General features: G+C 44.7%; 1 protein-coding gene across 1 annotated transcript in view; it reads right to left on the bottom strand.

Moving 5' to 3' along the window:
- SLC22A23 (solute carrier family 22 member 23) overlaps window positions 1-16,258 on the bottom strand; it is a 134,202-nt gene that overhangs the window by 105,682 nt on the left and 12,262 nt on the right. Inside the window, exon 3 of the mRNA XM_039910599.1 lies at window positions 1,136-1,239. Coding sequence (XP_039766533.1) covers window positions 1,136-1,239 — 104 coding nt within the window. The remainder of the gene's footprint in view (window positions 1-1,135; window positions 1,240-16,258) is intronic.

A 16,258-nucleotide genomic window follows, 5' to 3' on the forward strand; every position in this document is an offset into this window, starting at 1 on the left:
AGGCTTATAGTCTAGATGGGGAGCCAGACATTAATATAAATAAATACATTACAGATAATAATAATAATGTTGGTATTTGTTAAGCGCGTACTATGTGCAGAGCACTGTTCTAAGCGCTGGGGTAGATACAGGGTCATCAGGTTATCCCACGTGAGGGTCACAGTCTTCATCCCCATTTTACAGATGAGGTAACTGAGGCACAGAGAAGTTAAGTGACTTGCCCACAATCACACAGCTGACAAGTGGCAGAGCCTTGATTCAAACCCATGACCTCTGACTCCCAAGCCCGGGCTCTTTCCACTGAGCCAAGCTGTGGGGCTGAGGGAGGTGAAGGTTTCTCAACCCCATGAGTCTTTGAACCCCATCATGCAGTGGCCACTCCGGTTCACCAGGTGATTATTTAAAACAGAGCCTAAAAGTCTTTCTCGCTTCACTTCGGGAGTCTAACAGTGCTCTGGGTCTCAGTGGCCACTGACCTATTGGCCGCCAAACAGATCTTTCAAAGCTTCCGAACAGACTAACCAACTTGTGGCAAACACAGTTCTGCTTTTGTAAACTTTCCAAATCAATAAATACCACTGGTTGACTGACTGATTGACCTCAACATCCATGTGGGTATTCCTGATGAGTCCCTGCTCCCACCCACATCGGCCTATTTCCTCCCACTCCTCAACTCTACTAGACTCCAATTCCAGTCCATAGCACCCACTCACCAATTTGGATACATGTTGGATCTCGTCTTGGCTAGCCATCATACTATCTCTGAATTACCACTCACAGACCACAACCTCTTTACCTGTCTTCTTTCCTACCCAACCTCTTGCCACAAAACTGATCTCTCTACCCTTAGCGACCCATCATGTCCCATTTTAATGCCCTTCCCAATCCCCTTTCCACTCGATACATAAATTCACACCCTCAGCTCAGCCTTTCAACAAGTCAACAACTCTACCCAACCCCACATCGACCTCATACCACCGACCCCCACTGGGAGCAGAGACCATATGTGCTATGTAAAGTTTCAGATAACAGAAATAGGCACATAATATTTAAAAACAGCTTCCAGGTTTTCTTTAGCTAGAAAAGATATAACAAGGTTTATAATGTTTTCAGAAGAAAGAAGTTTAGGACTTACCAGTCAGCAATACATCCTGTTACCAGATAGCCAAAAATTAGTCCAACCAGCAAGGAGAATTTAGCGATATGAACCTTCCAGGCTGAATCACATACAAGATCCCACTAGAATGAGAGGGGTGGGAGAAAAGAGAAAGAAGGCACAATGAAATACGCTCTGATAGCATCTGTATTTAAACACAAGCTCACAACTGTAGACATTCTTTTCCTGTCACTTATGTTTCCCAAATTTGCTTCCCAAAGTTTGTTTCTAAAAGGTCCTGAGTTGTTAAGTGAAACAGGCTTTCACTTTAAAACTCATTTTTAGAATTTCACAAATCTGTTTCCTCTCTCCCAACAAGTTATCTACCACACTTTCCACTTGTCCAGTGCCCGATTCTGCAAAATAATGATGAAAAACTGATGGTTCACAAGTGAAAAGTCAAGCTCTCAGGCAATTCATCAATCGGTCATAATTACTGAGCATCTACTGTGTGCAATGCACTGCACTAATTGCTTGCCATTCCCCAACTAAGCCCTCATTTCTCCTCTTCTCTCTCCCTTCTGAGTCACCTATGCACTTGGATCTGTACCTTATAAACCCTTGATGTTCACCTCACGCTACTTATATATTCATTCATTCAATCAATCATATTTATCAAGCACTTACTATATGCAGAGCACTATACTAAGCACTTGGGAGAGTACAATACAACAAATTTATTTTAATGCCAGTCTCCTCCTCTAGACTGTAAGCTCCTTGTGTACAGGGAATGTGTCTAACTGTTGTATTTTCCTCTCTCAAGGGCTTAGAATAGTGCTCTGCTCACAGTAAGCCTTCAATAAATACCTCAATAAAAAAACCCTCAATGAATACCACTGACTGATTGATGGATTGAATATCATGAAAGTGTACCTTAACACTATTATAAGAGTAAGAAATGTGTGGTACAAGAAAATTAGTAGGCATGATCCCTGCCTTCAAGGAATTTACAGTCTAGAGGGGGAGATGGACACAAAAATAAATGACATAGAGGAGGAAGTACTAGAGTTCAAGAAATTAACTCAAAAAGCTCTTGGAGTTCATTCATTTCATTCATTCAATCATATTTATTGAGCACTTATGATGTGCAGAGCACTGTACTAAGCGCTTGGAGAGTACAATTCGGCATCAATTAGAGACAATCCCACCCAACGGGCTCACAGTCTAGAGGGATGGGACAGAATTAGGGGTAGGAGTCACAGTGGCACTGAAGAAACCATGGTGATGAGAGAGGCAATTGGACAAGATGGGAGATAATGGGAGAAGGAGAGAGTTGTGGTGGTCAAAAAAACCATGGCAAAACAAGAATGACTAGGGGACCATGGTGAGGGGGAAGACACACTAGAGAGTTGGAGATAGGTTGACTGATTGATGAAGCCCCCTCCCAGGTTCCCCTAACACTGTCTACGCGGCTGCTTCCTTCCTCTTCAGAGGGCTGAGAAACCTGGATGGGCTGAGCCCGGTTAGGCTTGGCCATGGCCGGTCAGGGCATCGAGCAGTCGGGCATTTGCTTTACTCCCTCTCGTAGCACCAACGTCCACTCGTCGCCCAAAGTCCCAGCCACTGCCCCAGTCTGGCCCAGCCCTCTCTGAGTTATACCTCCAAGCAGCAACCTGGGTAATTTCCACAATGCCCTGACATTGGGCAGAGATTGCAGAGGCTTCTGGAAGATGGAAATATCACCAGGGAGCAGGATGAGGGGAAGCTAACGGTACAACCTCTGGAAGAGAGCTAAGAGTTTAGATGTCAACCTACTGGGCAAATTAAATGCCCTTTGGAGAAAAAGGTCTCATCTCTTGGGTGCAATGACTGAGAGAGAGACCATCCCGAGTTGTGATTACCCAATTGCTTAGATTACAAGGAAGTGCTGAAGGAAGGAAGAGTTTGGGGGGCACGAGGATAATATGGAAGAAATGAGATTTCACAAGAAATATCAGGAATTTGGGAGGGGGGAGTTCCAGGCAGGAAGGAGGGCATGTGCAAGAAGTTGGTAATGGGATGGTGGAGAATGAAGGCACAGTGAGTAGGATGGCTTGAGAGTAACAAAGCCAGTTGCAGTGAGAGAAGAGAGAATATAAGAAGGGACTACAGTGCTGAGTGAGTGCTTTAAAGTTGATGGTGAGGAGTTTCTGCTTGATGTGGAGGGGAATGGACAATTCTTCAAGGTTTTTCAAGGACAGACAAGTCCAGAATGATACTTCTGAAAAAGGATCTGGGCAGCACAGTGACATACGGACCAGAGATGGGAGAGACTGGAACCAGGGAGATCTACTATAAAGCTGATGCAGTAGTCAAATTGGGACACTACACTCTAATATCCTAACTCATCTTAACAAAGATTAAAAAAGAAGTCCAGTTACATAGTTCCATGCCTTGGCTGCTTCTAAAGTGTGAACTACAGAAGATGGAGATTTCTAAACAGGTTCTGAGCCATGTACCACAAAATGCAATCGTTCTCACCCAGGATCAAAACAAAGCTGTAAACTATTCACCTTCTTAAACTAGTCCTATTACAAATAGCGTTAAACCTGGAAACGTTGAGTGACGCCTTTCAGCTAAACACTTCTATTGAAGCCCCATAACACTCTTATCATGTAATCAAAATGTTTGTTCTTATGCAGTCCTGCAATGTGAAAAACACCTCACAAACTATGTCTGGGATGTCTTGATGATTTTAGGAAAAGAGGGAATTTGCTGTGCCAGGAGAGACTTCTTCCCCATCCCGGGATCCCCTCGTGCTTACTCCCACTTTTCTGGCCCAGCCCAGCCCCAATACATTTGCTTTGAAATGGGTCAACTTAATGGCTTCAGGTGCCCCCGCCTCCTCCTCCTGACTGTAGCCCTGCCCGCCGCTCACAGCCCTGACAGCCGGTACAGGACTGGACTGGGGGTGGTGACACTGGAAGGGTAAGAGATGGCCTAGGAGGTGATCTCATTTCCTTGATTCCTTCCCAAGCTGCCCCTCTATGGTGTCCACTACAGGAAGCTTGTGGGTCCCCTGAGGCAGCAGAATTGTTTCTGCCCCTGGCAAGGAGGCATCTGTTAGTGTCAGAAGAGGCAGTGGGAGAAGGCAGCCATAGGTTATTCTTCCCTAAAGGAGAGGAATATTACAAGTTCTAAAATGACTAGCTGTGGGGATTTTCATGTTTTCTGGTCTGTGCCTTTGCTTCCTCAACTGCAAAAATGAGGATTTAAAACCAGTTCTCCCTCTTGCTTAGATTATGAGCTCCTTGCAGGACAGGGACTGGGTCCAGCCGGATTAATTCGTATCGACCCCAGCACGTAGTACAGTGCCTGACACATCATAATATAATCATGATATTTGTTAAGCATTTACTATATGCCAAGCACTGCATTAAGTGCTGGAGTAGATACACTATGAGACCAGACACAGACGTCGTCCCACGTGGAGCTCACTGTCGAAGGGGAAGGGAAAAGCGGTAAGTAATCCCCATTTTACAGATGAGGAACTGAGTCACAGAAGTTAAGTGACTTGCCCAAAATGGAGGCAAATGGAGGAGCCAGGATTAGAACCCAAATCCTCCAATTTCTAGGCTCATCCTCTCTCTCCATTAGGCCTCACTGCTTTACCTTGAGTCACCACTGCCAAACAATTTCACCAGTTTGAATCCTCAAAAAAAAAAGTGAAATTATACAAGACACAGCTGAATACTGTATATGTATTGCATTAGAATGCATATATATATATATGTTGTTGTAATGCAATTTCTATATGGAAAGTGGGGTTTTCATTTGTCATCTCTGTTCAGGAGTGCGAAATCACAATTGTTTTCTTTTAAAGTCATGAGAAAATTAGTTTAACAAGCTTCCAAAATATGTAATACCTTTTGCTGGATTTCTCCATTAGTGGAGGCTATGTTCTAGGCCCCAGATCCAACTACTAGGACTGCTAGGAATAGGACTAGTCTGCTGGGTGGGCTTGGACAAGGCCCTTAACCTTTCTAGGCCTCAGTGTCCTCATCTGTAAAAGGGGGGTGAGATCCCTCAGACTTTGAGCCCCAGATGGGGCAAGGACTGTGTTTAATCTGATTGTCTTTTATCTACCCCAGGCCTCAGTGTCCTCATCTGTAAAAGGGGGGTGAGATCCCTCAGACTTTGAGCCCCAGATGGGGCAAGGACTGTGTTTAATCTGATTGTCTTTTATCTACCCCAGCGCTTAGCACAATGTTTGGCATGCAGTATATGCTTAATAAATACCATCATTACTATAAATTCCATAGGTTCTGCCCTACCTGTTCTGGCTCCCGGAGATGAGGTAGACAGAACTACCTCACCCGTGGAAAAAGAAAAGGGGAAATATTCCACCGTGTCATGCTGTAAGCCTTCTGACCTCCCTAGCGGAGAGCCTGACAGACCCAAACAGCAAGTTGGCAGATCTTTTGGCAATTATCGTAATGCACGCTTCGTAGCGTTGGCCCATATGCTCAGCTAATCCACTGACTATAATTTCATAGAGATAAATAACAGCAAATTGATGTAACCTCCACCGCCACCGGTTCCCCAGTCTGACACCCAGCTGGATCGTTGAAGCACTGTCGGCTCAGAACGGGCCCATTCCCAAACTCCAGACTCCCGTAGGCTAGGAAGGCACCAGCTGCCCCTTCTCTGCCTGGGAATCATCTTCTAGGCTGTTAAACACTTACCTGTCTTCATGCAGATTCTCCACTGATAAGTTGATTTGAGGTTAAGTGAGGCAGAAGCAGCTCATTATTGCTGATGCTTACATTAGATGGTCTGAGAGCCACAATGGTTTTAATTATAAGCATTCAGGGGAATGGATGACTCACAAGTATGCACAGCTACTGGGAAGAGCTCTTCCTCCGCATCAACCACCAATCTGGCCTTGGGCACCTGGGACTCCAGATGCCTATAGGGGTCCAACAGTCGTAATGATAATAATAATTGTGGTACTTAAGTGCTTTTTCTGAGCCAAGTTCTCTGCTAAGCACTGGGGTATTCAGTCATTGAATCATACTTACTGAGCACTTACTGTGAGCAGAGCACTGTACTAAGGACTTGTAGACACATACAAGACAGTCATGGGGCTGGCTCACAGTCCAAGAAGTAAAAATAATAATGATGATGGTATTTGTTAAGCACTATGTGCCAGGCACTGTACTAAGAGCTGGGGTAGATACAAGCAAATCAAGTTGGACAAAGTCCCTGTCCCACCTGGGGCTCACAATCTCAATCCCCATTTTACAGATGAGGTGACTGAGGCACAGTCAAGTTAAGTGGCTTTCCCAAGGTCACACAGCAGACAAGTGGCAGAGCTGGGATTAGAACCCAGGTCCTCTGACTCCCAGGCCTGTGCTCTTTCCACTGAGCCATGCTGCTAGGCAGAGCAAGTACCGAATCTCCTTTTTTATGGAGGAGGGAACTGAGGCACAGTGAAATTAATCAGTCAATCAATGGTATTTATTGAGCACTTACTATGTGCAGAGCACTGTACTAAGCACTTGGTAGAGTACATGTTCCTTGCCGATAACGAGCTTACAGTTTAGAGGGGGAGGCAGAATATGAATAAATACATTAAGTGACTTGCCCAAGGTCACACAGCAGGTTCGTGACAGAGTCGGGATTCGGAACCCAGATCCTCTGACTCCCAGGCCCATGCTCCTTCCACTAGGTCATGCTGCATCCCAATCAATCAATCAATCAATGGTATTTCATAAGCACTTACTATGTGCAGAACACCATACCAAGCACTGTGGGAAAGTACAATATAACAGAGTTGGTAGACATGACTCCTGCCCACAAGCTTGCAATCTAGAGGGGACAATCTGCACTAACTGAAGGGGAAGGCCTTTCGGAGGTGTGATTTATGGAAGGTTTTGATGGTGGGGAGAGTGGTGGACTGTCAGATATGAATGGGGAAGTTGATCCAGGGCTAGACACAGTACTGGAATAAACAAACACACTGAACCAGGAGGCAAGGCAGGGTGTCTAAGGACTGACTACTCGACCCATTAATTTTATGTCTTTCTACATGACAACACTCTAAAACCTAATCCTAAATTCTAAACCTAAATTCTAATCCCCGCTCCGCCACTTGTCAGCTCTGTGACTTTGGGCAAATCACTTTACTTCTCTGTGCCTCAGTCACCTCATCTGTAAAATGGGGATGAAGACTGAGCCCCAAATGGGACAACCTGATTACCTTGTATCTAACCCAGAGCTTAGAACAGTGTTTGGCACATAGTAAGCACTTAAATACTATTATTATTATTAAGCAGAAGGAACTCCTGGAATGGTCACAGAGGGGCAAATTGTCATGGGAGTCCTCGGCTGTTGGAATGCCATGCTGCCTGTGCTTGCTTAGGCACAGAAATATTTCTAAAGGGAATGCTGTTTTTTAAGCATTTTGGATAACTTTTAGCCAAATAAGCATCCTTGGGATTCTCTGAGAAGCAGCGGGGCCAATAGTGGAAAGAACACGGACCTGGGAGTCAGAGGACTTGGGTTCTAGTCATGACTCTGCCCCTTTTTTATGGTATTTGTGAAGCACTTGGTTCCAGGCACTGTACTAAGTGCACTGCCTACTGTATGGCCTTGGGCAAGTCACTTAACTACTCTGTGTTTTAGCTACCTTATTGGTAAAATGGGGATTCAATGTCTGTTCTCCCTCCTACTTAAACTGTGAGCCCCATGTAATAACAATAATAATAATAATAATAATTGTGATATTTTTAAGCGCTTACTATGTGCCAAGCACTGAACTAAGCACTGGGGTGGATACAAGCAAATTGGTTGGATGCAAGCCCTGTCCTACATGGGGCTCACAGTCTTAATCCCCACTTTACAGATGAGGTAACTGAGGCACAGAGAAGTGAAGTGGCTGCACAGCAGACAAGTGGAGTCAGAATTAGAACCTAATGCCCAAGCCTATGCTCTAACCACTACACTGTGCTGCTTCACCTGTGGAATGGGGACTGTGTCTGACCTGATTATCTTGTATTTACCCCAGTGCTCAGCATAGTATTTGGAACACAGTGGGTGCTTAACCAATACCACTAATAATAATACTACTAATAATAATTTTCATGTATTCATTTAATACTACTGAGTAAGGAGCACTGTGTTAAGTGCTTGGGAGAATACAGTACAATAGAGTGGGCTGACAGGTTCCCTGCCCTCAAGGAGTTTGCAATTAACTGTGGGAGACCTGAGGCTCCATGTTTCTTGAACTGGCCCTAGTCTCACCCTGTCCCTCCCCATTGTCCCAAATTCCCCTCTGGCCACAATTTAGAGCTCCACAGTTCCTCCCACCCATCAAACTCCAACCTGGTTCAATGTGCCAGGCACTGAACTAAGTGCTGGGGTGGATACAAGCAAACTGGGTTGGATGCAGGCCCCGTCCCACATGGGACACTTAATCTTAATCCCCATTTTACAGTTGAGGTAACTGAGGCACTTGAAGGGACTTGAAGTGAAGTGATTTGCCCAAGGCCACACAGCAGACAAGTGGAGGCACCAGGATTAGAACCCAAGTCCTTCTGACGCCCAGGACCATGCTCTATCCACTACTCCACGAACAGACTCAAGAACCCCTCAACAACTAAGCATTACTGTCCCTTCAGGTCACCTGATGGGAACTTCTTCCTCTGCATCAGGCAAAGGTCAGTCCCAAGAGAAAGCTCTGCCCAACTTCATGACCTCATTTTAGGAACCACTCCCTCCCAGAGGATGCTTCTGGGTTACTGTACCAATTATTGTTCCTAAACAAGAGAAACGGACAGGAAATAACAGGCCAATTGGCATTTGCAGTTCCTCACCCCAAAACACAACAAAATCATCATAAGAGTTTTGAATGCAAGGATTAACCCAGGTCTACTTGCATTGCCTTTCTGTGGAGAGTAAAGACAGCTTAGCTCCACCCCATCATTCACTGCTGGCCAGCCTTGCCAGTCTTGCCAGCTCGTGAGCTGCTAATACAGGCCAACGTGACTGATATGCCAAGTCTACCATACTTTTGAGCTTCAGCATTTGTGTTTGAAAATAAGGGTCACAGATGAATTAGAATTTCCTCCAAATTCTTGTTGAAGAGATGGGATGGTTCCAAAAACAGAGAAAAACAAAACGAGTTTAAAAAAGCAACTGTCTTCTTGTTTCATCACCCAAATCAGAGTCAATGAATGACGGAGGAGATGAAAGAGGCGGAGGATAAGGAAACACAAACCAACGCACACAATGCCTGGTTATGACCCGAACACACACACCTAGCCATTACCAGTTAGAAGGACCTGGATTCTAATCCTGGTTCTGCCACTTGTCTGCTGTATGACCTTGGGCCAGTCACTTAACTTCCCTGTGCTTAATTTTACCTCAACTATAAAATGGGGACATATAGGACATTAACTGTGTTCAATCTGATTACTATCTACCACAGCCCCTGACAAGTGTCTGGCACATAGTAAGCTCTTAAAAATACCATAAAAAAATGACAATGTCCTACTGGAAATTCAGAGAAAACCTCTAGTCCTACAAAGAATACTCTCAACCTGATCTATAACCATTATCTAGCTGTTCTTCATATTTGAAGATACCCTGGATGGTAAACGCTCATCTGAGTTAATGCACGACTGGAAAAACCAGTGCAGGACCCACAGTCCTGGGCAAAGTTTTTTTTTCCTGTTTTTTTTTTAATTCAGTCTTTTCTGCTTTTCCTGTCTTTTCTTCTATTTGCTTTAGCACTACAGATATACAGCTCACCAGTTGTGGTTTACTGATGAGTTGGGCCTGGGTGAAACAGGCAACTTTTAGGGACACTTTTTTTAGTACAATAATAATAACAGTAATAATTATAATTATTAAACAACTATCATATGCCAAATACTGTACTAAGCACTGAAGTAGATACAAGATAATCAGGTCAGACATAATCCCTGTCCCTCATGAGGATCACTAAGTAGAAGGGATTAAAAAGGTATTTAATCCCTTTTACACATGAGGAAACTGAGGCAAAGAGGGTAAGTGACTTGTCCGAAGCCTTACAGCAGACAAGTGGCAGAGCCAGGGTTAGAACCCAGGTCCTCTGACTCCCTGACCCATTCTCTTTCCACTAGGTCACACCGATTTTCAGTTCACTCTTACAAAGGGCCTCTCGGACATTCAGGGTGCGGCTGAACGGGGCTGCTGCTTCTTCAGGGGCCAAGTGACCAACATCTTGGACCGCCCACTCATGTAGTACTTAAAGAATTCCACCATCAGTAGAGCTTGTGCTCAATTTGTTTTTCCTTAGTGGTGATGGTTTGCACTGAGCCATCCACACTCCAGCCTTCCAGAAGCCAACAGACCGCCTTGCAAGACAGTCGGATAAGAAACAGCTGCGGACTGTGTCTCTCTAAGCAGTAGCCCCTGCTATGTCCTAAACTTTCCCTTCCAAAGCTCTAACTTGGTATCTGACACCTTGCCTATTCGCTGCACTAAGGATGTGAACAGACTTTGACCAACACTGTACTATGAAACCAAGTGCTAATGGAAGTTTAAATACTTGCTTGCAAAAGTAAAAAGACAAAATCACTGAGTGAAGCAGTAAATGTTTCTTTCAAAGTCAAATTTCACTTGCACAGAGGACTTCATATGCCAGGCATGACAATGCCACTGTCAGGGTGGCTATGCCATCATCATCATCACCATCAACAATATGTATTGACAGGCTGTTTGCACTCAGTGCTTAGGGAGATGCAAAAGAATTACAAGACATGGGGAAGACAAGCAGATATAAGCTCCAACTATAAAATAGATAAAAAGTGGAAGAATAGATACGAGAAGTCAGAAGTGGGAAAGGGAGCTACATTTTCAAAATTAGCAAATTATTTGTAAAATGAATAGCCATCTAATGAATTATATGCATTATGACTTAAATGAACAAAAATGAAACTGGTGAGTAGAACTCTACTGAATAATTTACTGCAGTTATTGTGTGAGTGAGAGGGGTTTCCATGAGGGAAGAAACAAGCTTCCATGATTAGGGGAGAGAAAAGGCAGAAGAGATAGAGAGAGACATATACTCTCAGACACTATCCCAACGCTCGAGGAGCTTACAATCTAGCAGACTATGTAGTCCATGTTAGTATGCCTTCAACAACAAAGGATGCAGTTGGCTGTCTTTAGTCACTTCCTTTACTGACTGTGCATCAGAAAGAGAGAAAATAAAATGGAAATGCCTCCGAGAATTAAGCTGATTTAAAAAAATACCAAAAACCAAATTGGTACCCTAAATGGAAGTATCTCAGTTATGCACCTCACTTTCTACTAAATGCCCTAGGAAGTGAAGCCTGGAGATGCCTCAACAAAAGTAAAATCCAGATAAACTCAACATACATGGTTCTTTACCACGTCGTCTTCACTAAAGGCCAGGAGATCAGCCAGGCTTTCCGATCCACAGAAATTCAGGTTGACAAATCTTCTGGCTGGCTTTCCTATATTTAATGGTCTCTCCCAGCAATTAAAAGTCAGAAGGCCCAAACAGATTGCAAAAGGGAAAACTTCCACAGTGAAAGCAAAAGGCTCCTTATGTCTACTAACTCTGTTGTCCTCTCCCGCGTACTTAGTCCAGTGGTCTGCATACAGTAAGCACTCAATAAATATCATTGATTGGATAAAACTGGTCAAGAGGCAAATAAGATAGCCCATGCTCTCCCCACCCCCGACACACACACATACACACAGACTCTCAGCAACAACAATCCTGAGGCCAAGTCTTCCATTTTTCCATTTCCTCTCCAGCAACGGGTGTGGCTGTCACCAATTCATCTAGGCACCAGGAATTCTCTCCCACTCGCTCCCAAGCCAGCCACCCTCAGAGAACCTGCTAAATAGAATGCATCCCTCCGTATCCGGTGCCACGACCTCAATCAATGGTATTTACTGGGCGCTCACTATGTACAGGGCACTGTATTAAGCACTTGGGAGAGTACACAACAACAGAGTTTGGTAGACATTCCCTGTCCAAAAGGGGTTTCAATCAATCAGTAGTACTTACTAAGCACTTACTCTGAACAGATCACTGTACTACGAGGACAATAGAGTAAGTAGACATGATACTTGCCCTTGAGGAACTTGTGATCTAGCAAGGGAGACAGACTTGAAAATTAATTCCTCCTAGGGAAAGGGGCAGAGTATAAGGATATGTACGTGAGTGCTGTGGAAGGAATGAGGACTTATGTTCTTAGAATAGCAAGTACATGGGTGACACAGTAGTGGGAGGATGAGGAGGAGATGAAATTAGTCAAGGAAGGCCTCCTGGAGGAAATGTGATTTTAGTAGGGCTTTAGAGCTGGGGAGATGATGGTCTGCTGGATAGGAAAGGGGAGTTCCAGGCCAGAGGGAGGATGTGGGCAAGGGGCTGGCAGCGAGATAGATGGGATGGAGGTAGTGAGTAGGTTGACCGGATATGAAGGGTGGCACCACAGCTTGTTAAACATAGAACTCATCCCTGAATTCACAAAGATACCCTCCTGTCTGACTTCAAGCTGGCATTCCATTTTTAGAAGTTGGCACAGCCAAAAGCAGCCATCACAACTACCAGCTAGGATTGGCATTTATACAAGCTTCCTTAAACAAGGTAACAGACTGCCAGCAGGGTTTTGTTTTGTTTTTTTAAGACTGCTATTCAGATTGTCAAGGAACACTACTTTCACATCTCTAGCTCTGGGCTGGATGAGCAACTCTAATACATTCCACTGAATGTGACAAAAGTCATTACACTCTGACTTTGATTCTTAATACAGCAGTGAGGGAGCAGAAGTGCAAAAGTTCATCCACCAGACCTCATCAACAAGAACTTCAAGCAGACAATCCTATCCTGAAGATGTTCAGCATTCTACTCTACTGTCCTCTTTTTCTCGATTGCTTGTAAAGCAATAAAAACTCATTTCTTAATCAATCCATGAAAGTAAATGTTAAATGAATGCTTAATACGAGCCCTTGTACTACGTGCTTCTTAAGCATAAGAAGTCTTCCCCAATTAAGCCCTCTTTTCCTCGGCTCCCTCTCCTTTCTGCGTGGTCTATGCACTTGGGCATTTTGGGCATTTGATGTTCTCCCGCTGAGCATACGTACAAATCTCTAAATTATTTATGTTCATGTATGTCTTCCCCTCTGGACTTTAAGTTTGTTTTAGACAGGGAACATACCTACCAACCCTGATGTATTTTACTCTCTCAAGCGTTTAGTACAGTGTTCTGCACACAGTATGCACTCAATAAATTCCACTGATGACTATTCACTAATAACATACGCGGGGACCTCCATTAATAAAAGATGGTACTTGTTAAGTGCTTCCTCTGTGCCAAGCACTGCTCATTAGCATGTTTTGACAGCAGATTAGACAGTGAAGAGTCCAAGGTGGTCACAGCAAGGATGGTGGAAATAGGGAAGTTGAGAGATGAGAGTTTAGGAGGAGAGATGAGAAGTTCACTGTTGGACATGGTCGAATTGGATGCATCAATATGTCTTTCATGTGGAAAAGCACTAGAGGTGAGAAGTGATGTTGGACTCAACCTAGATGTTGACTAGGTCAGGGCTAGAAAGGGAGATCTAAAGGTGGTCAGTGAAGGCGGGCAAGTGGATGGGGTCCTCAAGAGAGCGAGTGTGGAGGGAGAAGAGAGAGGGGAGCTAATAATAATAAAAATATTTGTTACATACTTATTTTGTGCCAAGCACTGTACTAAGCACTGGAGTAGGTCTCTCATGGGTTTTACCAACTAAGTAGGAGGGAGAACAGGTATTGAATCCCTATTTTCCAGATGAGGGAACTGAGACACAGGGAAGTTAAGTGACTTGCCCAAGGTCACACAGCAGACAAGTGACAAAGCCAGAATTAGAACCCAGGTCCTACTGACTACCAGACCTGTGCTTTTTCCACGTGGCCATGATTGCTTCCCATGCATAAAACCCTGTACTTCACTCACAATTTGGGGGATGAGAGGTAGGAAAGGAGCCAGTTGGGGAAACTGAGCTATCGGGCAGGAAGGAGAACTAGGAGAGTACCGGGCTGGCCAAACCAAGATCTGATAGTAGACCAAGGAGAACGGGATGGTCTACGGTGACAGGGGTGGCTCTGAGATCGAAGAGCATTAGGACAGAGTAGGTAGGGCTCACTGGAGTTACCTCTGAGGAGGTCATTGATTATGCATCAGAAAGAGAGTTGGTGGAGAGAAAGCAGTGGTGTACGGAACCCTTCTGGGGATTTGGGACAGAAGAGGAAGGAGGGAAATGGGGCGAGACCTGGAGAGGGTTGAGGGATCCAGAGAAGATTCTTCATACAGGAGTGACTTCAGCAAGTTTAAAGGCAGAGGGGAAGGAGGAGAGAGAGAGAGACTGGAGATAGCATTAAGGGATTGGAAGAGGGCAGGAATAAAATTCTAGGTACCTTGAAGGCAGGGATCAGACCTACCAACTCTACTGAATTATATTCTCCCAAGCACTAATACCCTAATACCCAATACTACTAGTCTCTGCACACAGTAAGTGCTCAATAAATACTGTTGATTGAGCCCTCAGAGGGAGGCTGAGAGGAGGTGACATAATGGAGGGCATAGGACAGGGTGAGGAAGGGGTGTGCTCCCACAATTACAGAGGTAGTGGCCGAGTTGATGACACAGCACGTGCGTGTGTGCATGTGTGTGTGTGTGTGTGTGCATGTGTGCGTGTGCACACACACGAACGTGCACATATGTGGAGACCCTTACACCTCATTAGGGCCCTGGGAAAATTCATTCATCAATTGATCAATATGAATAAATAGAATTATAGATATGTACATAAAAATACAAGTGCTGTGGGGGGGAGGGGGATAGAGCAAAGGGAGGGAGTCGGGGTGATGCAGAGGGGAAGTGGAGCTGAGGAAAAGGTGGTCTTAGAAAATGCGAGCCCACTCTGTGGCAAAGGTGTGCAACTCAACTCATATTGAGGACTATTCAAAAAAATTAACAGACAGAACCCTTTTTAATAATAACCATATTTGTTAAGAGCTTGCTTTGCATCAAGCACTTTGGTGGATACAGGATAATAACATTGGACATAGTCCCTGTCCTACAAGGGGCTCACGGTTTAAGTAGGAGGGAGGCCAGGTAAGGAATTGCCATTTGACAGATGAAGAAACTGAGGTCCAGAAGTTATGTGACTTGCTCAATGTAAGTGGCAGGGTGGGGATTGGAATCCAGGTCCTCGGACACTCAGGCCCAGGCTATTTCCTCTAGGTCAAGCTGATTCTCTTATGGAAACACTGCTTTGCTCCTGCTCCCAGCTAACAGGATTGAGTGAGTCCTAAGCGACTAATAATGATAATCGTGCTGTTAGGCCCTATGTATCCAGCACTGGTACTAAGCACTGGAGAAGATATAAGATAAAAAGTCCCTGTCCAACACAGGGCTTACGGTCTTAAATAGGAGATAGAACAAGTAATGCACCCCCAATTTTACAGATAAGGAAACAGGCACAGAAGTTTTGTCTTCCCCAGGGTCATCCAACAGATTCAATCAATCGTATTTATTGAGGGCTTACTGTTTGCAGAGCATTGTACTAAGCGCTTGAGCACTGTACTAAGTGTGGTACAGTGACCCATCTGAGAAGCTCATGGTTAGAGCCAGGGATTGGGAGTCAAGAGGATCTGGGTCCTAATGCCGGCTCTGCCACTTGTCTGCTGAGTGACCTTGGGCAAGTCACTTTACTTCTCTCGGCCTCAGTTCCCTCATCTGTAAAATGGGGGCTAAGAATGTGAGCCCTATATGGGACAGGGACTGTGTTCGAAGGGATTTGCTTGTCTCTACCCCACTGCTTAGTACGGTGCCTGGGACATCACAGGTGTTTAAGAAATATTATTATTACTATTATTATTATCATCTCCCAATTCTGGTCCCAGAAACACAGAAGTTTCTGGCCGTGAAGCCCATCCCTAAGTCGGGTTGGGAGTTGCAGTGGGAGGAGGGAGACCATTCCAGGATGGGAAACACCCATGCTTCCAGGATATTCATTTTATAGGCAGTGTTCCTTCTCCAGCCACCACTGAACACCTCAAATGGGCCACAAGGAGTGGCCTGGTTTGTGAGCTGCAGGCTACGAGTCCCTGCTTTG

The sequence above is a fragment of the Ornithorhynchus anatinus genome, chromosome X3, assembly GCF_004115215.2.
Source record: "Ornithorhynchus anatinus isolate Pmale09 chromosome X3, mOrnAna1.pri.v4, whole genome shotgun sequence".
Taxonomy (NCBI): Eukaryota; Metazoa; Chordata; class Mammalia; order Monotremata; family Ornithorhynchidae; genus Ornithorhynchus; species Ornithorhynchus anatinus.